Below are 5,998 nucleotides of genomic sequence, written 5' to 3' on the forward strand. Positions count from 1 at the left end.
CGTTCATTCGAGATCAAGTCATCGTGATCCTCAGATTACCAACACACATCTACACATCTTCGGAGATCAAATCAGAGGAAACTTTGTAAACAAAGATTGTAACCATACATTCAAATTAATACAAATAATTTATTTTGTACACGTCTTCTTATTTCATTTGTCATAAGATTTTTGTGTTTACAAATTTGGCACGCCCAGTGGGACAATCTATGCCTCTCATATCTTTCTCTGTTCTAATTCACACATCATCGAAACCAATGGCTTTAAATAAGGAACAAGTTGGTCTCACAACCAAGGGAAGGAAATTCAGCACTTTAGTTGCAAGTGAAGAATCTATTAGCGTCACGACATGAAGCAAGGAAAAGACAGTGGCCATGCTTCACGCCACTTTTAAGTTAGTGCTGCTAAGGGACTAAAGGGTGTGTTAAAGGTGCGAGCCTGTCATCATCCTAGCCTCGCTTGGGGCACCGAAACATGATTCTGCAACATGCAAGGTGACTTCCCAAAGCGATGAGTGATGTTCTTCAGCTTCAAAGAATTCAGACGCAGACTCAAGCACTAGGTCGTACCACGGATCACCAACTAGCAACCATCGCTGGGAGACTTCTTCATCATCTTGCGACTTATCTTCAATCCAAATAATGGCTTCAAGTGATGACTTCTACATCACGCAGACAAGAATAAGACTTCTTTCACAACGAAGCGTGACTTGGTTGGCATCATCTCGCAAGCCAAGACGAATGCAACCTAACACACCACTTTGGTGGCGATTCCACCAAAATCACATGAAGGTCGTTATGAGAATTAACCAGCCATCAACTTTGTCACCTAAAGCGAGTCAAAGGCTACTGCTACCATGGCGCATCCGTTTAAGTCACGTGAAGTTTGTCAAATGCACAAGCAGATCATCTTCACTACTTCACAAGGGGCAAATAAGCTCATATCTCGAAGTGGTGAAAGGTGATCGCCAAAGTCGAAAAATTCAGCTGATCGATCACCATTGCATATATCTAGCGTCAGCTTAAAACCGCGCCCATGCCTAGGTTCCATGTAGGTGATGATGGTATAAGTTACTTCAGCTGATAAACAACTGGCTTAAATGGCTCAAACAATTGAGATGCTGACAAAGACTATTGAGGAGAAAGATATGCAAATAGCGTCGCTCCTAAGCAAGCTAGAAGAAAGGCATGGCGGGGAGATGAGCAAAAGTGCACCTCATCTGGAGAAAGACTCACGTCAAGAATATACCTCCGATGGAAATGAGCAGTCAAAGCCTGATTCCACTTCAGTGGCGTCCAACAACTCCAAGACATAATTGCCAACACTATCAAAGCACAATATAGAGGTTCTTCTCGAGATACATTCACATACTCCAAGTAATACACGAAGAAGCTTGATAATCTTTGAATGCTAACTAGGTACCAGCCTCCCAAATTCTTGCATTTCGATAGAAAAGGCAACCTTAAACAACACATCGCTCACTTCATCGAGACATGTAATAGCGCTGGCACCGATGGCAATTATCTCATGAAACAGTTCGTCCGCTTACTTCGAGGCATTGCAATCGACTGGTACACAGACTTAGAACCAAAGTCAATTGATAGTTAGGAACAAATGGAAAAAGAGTTCCTCCATCTTTTCTTCAACACTCGTCGCACCATCAACTTGATGGAGCTCACCAACACGGAGCAACAAATGGATGAGCGAGTGGTTGACTACATTAGCCATTGACATGCATTATTGTCTCTCAGAGCTGTCTTCCATGGAGATATGCATACAAGGACTGCATTAAGGTTTACAATACATCATTCAAGGGATCAAACCTCGTACCTTTGAAGAACTGGCCACTTGAGCTAATAACATGGAGCTAAGCATCGTAAGCCATGATGAAAGAAATAATATAGTTGGTGACAAGATGTCATCTTCAAAGAAATTCATCATGGAGTCAATGGCGATAAGCGTTAATCCATTTAAATACTCGGTACAAGATAAGAAGGGTGTAAAGAAGGTTAAGTCAAGTCAAGTTTAAGAAAGGCCATGACGCATACAAAAGAAATAGAAGAAAAGAAGTATTCGTTTCCCATCTTAGACGTCGCTCTTATGTTAAAAGACTTGCTCCAAAAGAAGGTGATCGATTTACCAGAGTGCAAGCGGCATGAAGAGAGGAATTACAGAGACAACCCAAGATACTGCAAGTACAACCACATCATCAATCATCTAGTGAAAAAAGTGCTTCATGCTGAAAGATCTCATCATGAAGTTGGCCCAAGAAAGAATCATCAAGCTTGATCTTGACAATGTGGTAGCGTTAAACCATATCACCATCACTTTTGCCTCATCTTACTCAACATCTTCACCTCGATCACTAGGGGCATGCTCTAAAACCATGCCAGTCAAGCCAAGTGAAGTTGAAGGATGGACTCAGGTCACTTCAAATAAGCCGCACAAGAAGCATATGCCTCGTCTACAAGTTGACCAATCAAGGAGGAGACAGAAAAGCTCTTGTCAATCTCCAAAGCAACAAGGAATGGTTGATGAAACTTTGATATGAAGATCGTCCATCCCTATGACGATGTGCAATTTCTTCTCCGAATAGTTCTTCAAGGATCCATTGGTCTGGAATCCTTGCTACAAAGTTTACGAGGGACACCTCTACAAGACCACTTAACAAAACCATAAAAACGCTTCATGCCTGCATGAGATGAAACTACACAAGACACCAAATGCTCATTGCTTGCACGAGTCGAAACTGCACAAGGCAACAAACGCTCCTTACATGCACGAGATGAAATTGCAAACGGCACCAAACCTACACAAAATGATCATTGTCCGCATGAGCCTAGAAGATGATGTCAAAGCTCATCGTCCACACGAGTCTAAAAAGGCGACAATAAATGCTCTTAGCCGGTAAGAGCCTAGCTGCGTACGGGCACAAAAAAAAAAGAAATGAAGGAAAAAAATCTGTTGAGTTGAAAATCCCCGAAAGGGCAGCTTAAGCAAAAGTTAGGACATAAAACAAAAACGAATGCAAAACAAAAAAAAAAGGACAAAATTTGAACTATTTTTTTACTTGTACCCTTTTTCAGAAAGGTACGTACTCAGCTCGAAAACGAAAGTCAAGTTTAGTCACAAATTAAAAAAAAGGATTCTAACCTTTGAAATGAAGAAGCATGATTAAGACATCACTCTGAAGTTGTCTTTAAAGTTGTTACGTTGAATCTCAAGCAAGCTTTCCAACATCTCCAAAGCAACGGTGTCCGCCAAGAACAAGCAAGCAGCAAGGCAGCGGGGCAGTGACAACAGTCGCGACGGCATCAAAGCTTGTCGTTGCAGTGACATCGCAGCTTGTCGTCCCAGGGGCATTGCAGTTTGTAATCGCTGTGGAAACCCAGTTTATGAACGCAGTAGCATCCCAACTTGTCGTTGCAGTGGCATCTCAACTTGTCGTAGCAGTGACATTGCAGTTTATTGTCGCTGCGGCATTGCAGCAGCATGGAAACTTGTCCACACAGCAGCATCTGCAACAATGCAACAACACGACACATGAAGTAACACAATAATGGCAGTAAGCAGTGGTGTGTCCTCGTCTTCGCAGACAATAGCAATGCGTTCAGTTCGGCAACTCCTTTTGAACAGCGGCAGTACGTGCAGTCCAGCGACTCCCTTGCGGCAAGCACACTCCCTTACGACGAGTAGCCTCATTTGTGGCGAGAAGCCTCCCTTGCAGCGAGCAGCCTCACTTACGGCGAGTACTCCCTTGCAACGATCACACTCCTTTGTAGCAAGCAGCTCCTCTGCGGTAAACAACACTCCTGTTAGTGAGCAGCCTCCCTTGTAGTGAGTAGCCTTCTTGTGGTCAAATGCCAAATGCCGCAACAAACCCAAAAAAAAAAAAAAAGAGGAGCCGTTCATAACAGAACTGAAAAATAGAAAAGAAATGGGAAATTGAAAGGAAGAAGCAGAGAGAAAGTCGAAGGAAAAATGAATTGAGAAAGCTTGTATTTCTGAAGGAAATGATACAATTGATTGATTGATTCTTACACCAGTACTTGGCTTATATAGCCTCTCTGTGCTAACTAACTCTAACAATCAATCCTAACAATCTGAATTAGTTACAACAATATTAACAGACTAAATGCCAAGTCATCATCCAAGTCATCAATTGATCGCCAAGTCATCATCACCGTCAATATCCCCCTTCAATCTCAACTAGGATTTCCTAGTTGCAGATTGTAACAATGCTTAACAAATGCAGGACTGTGCAATCCCTTTGTTAGAATGTCAGCTGCTTGATCATCTGTAGGAATATACACCACCTCCAGATCACCTTGTTGTACTCTTTCTCGGACATAATGATAATCTGTGTCCAAATGTTTGATTCTCGAATGCAATACAGGATTGGCACTCAATGATATCGCAGACATGTTATCACAATGGATCACAAGTGGATGAGGAAGAAAAATATTTAAATCTTTTAAAATATATCTCACCCATGTAATATCTGCAGCTGTATGAGCTAATGCTTTATACTCAGCTTCTGTGGAGCTTCGGGAAACTGAAGTTTGCTTCTTTGACTGCCAAGAAATAGGATTATGTCCAAGGAAAACTACATAACCTGTCACTGATCGTCTGGTGTTAAGATCTGCAGCCCAATCTGCATCTGAAAATGCATTCAAACTTACTGTTGCAGTTGCAGAATAGAAAATACCAGCTTGAATTGTACATTGCAAGTATCTCAGAATTTGTTTCACTGCTGTTAAATGAACATCAGTTGGTGAAGTCATGAATTGACATACCGAATTCACTGCAAAGGCTATATCTGGCCTTGTGAATGTCAAATATTGAAGAGACCCCACAATACTTCTGTAGATACTATGATCAGCCAATGGTTTACCTTCTGTCACAAGCATCGAATTATGAGGCTTGCAGGGAGTTGTAGCAGGTTTGCATGACTCCAAACCTGCTTTGTGTATAAGGTCCTTGATATACTTTGTTTGATTCATAAAGATATCTCCATTATCCCGATAGTGAATCTGTAACCCCAGAAAGAATGTGAGTCTGCCAAGATCTTTCAAATCAAATACTTCAGACAATTCTTGGATTGTTGCATTAATCTTTGAAGTGTCGGAACCTGTGAGGATAATATCATCAACATAGAGTAATAAAATCACAATATCATCACCATCCTTCTTTGTGAATAAACTGGTATCTGATAATGATGCAGTGAATCCCATTGCAACTAGATAACTAGTGAATTTTGAATTCCAGGCTCTTGGGGCCTGTTTAAGCCCATATAGAGACTTGAGTAACCTGCAAACATGATTGGGATGTGAAGGATCAATGAATCCTTGTGGCTGTTTCATATAAACCTCCTATTGTAAATCACCATGAAGGAATGCATTTTTTATGTCCAATTGTTTTAATTCCTAATGATTCATTGCAGCAAGAGACAAAATAATTCTCACTGTTGTATGTCTGACAACAGGACTAAAAGTCTCTGAATAATCCACTCCATGCTCCTGTGAAAACCCTTGGGCAACCAATCTAGCCTTATATCTGGATATACTCCCATCTGCATTCTTTTTCAATTTGTACACCCACTTACTCCCTATTATGGATCTATCATTAGGTGGAGAAACTAATTCCCAAGTTCCTTGTGCTCGCAAAGAATCATATTCTTCTTGCATTGCTTGCTGCCAGTGTGGTATGCACGAAGCTTTCCTGAAACTTGATGGTTCGGCAATATCAGTGACTTGAGTAACAAAGGAGAACCCCCCCCCCCCAGAAAATGGTTCATCTTCTGTTAATTGTAGTGTATGTAGGTCAGGAAATGTGGCCAAATATGCTGCATAATTTCTCCTTGGAATTGTTCCACTTTTCAACCTTGTTACCATAAGATGTTGAGAAATTGAATTTAACACAGATGTAGAATTCTTAGAATTTGTATTATCATGTGTTGAGATAGGAAGAATTACCTCCAATTGTGAGCTGTGATGGA

General features: G+C 41.2%; 1 protein-coding gene across 1 annotated transcript; it reads right to left on the reverse strand.

The window, feature by feature from the left end:
* Positions 1 to 4,205: 4,205 nt before the first annotated feature.
* LOC139193426 (uncharacterized mitochondrial protein AtMg00810-like) lies at positions 4,206 to 5,234 on the reverse strand. Its single transcript, XM_070816438.1, has one exon. The coding sequence runs from the start codon at positions 5,232 to 5,234 to the stop codon at positions 4,206 to 4,208; it is 1,029 nt and encodes a 342-aa protein (XP_070672539.1).
* Positions 5,235 to 5,998: the final 764 nt, after the last annotated feature.

Source organism: Malus domestica, chromosome 17, assembly GCF_042453785.1.
Source record: "Malus domestica chromosome 17, GDT2T_hap1".
NCBI lineage: Eukaryota > Viridiplantae > Streptophyta > Magnoliopsida > Rosales > Rosaceae > Malus > Malus domestica.

What these genes read in the sequence shown, in the direction of transcription:
- LOC139193426 (XM_070816438.1), bottom strand. Translation starts at nt 5,234, where the DNA reads ATGGGATTCACTGCATCATTATCAGATACCAGTTTATTCACAAAGAAG.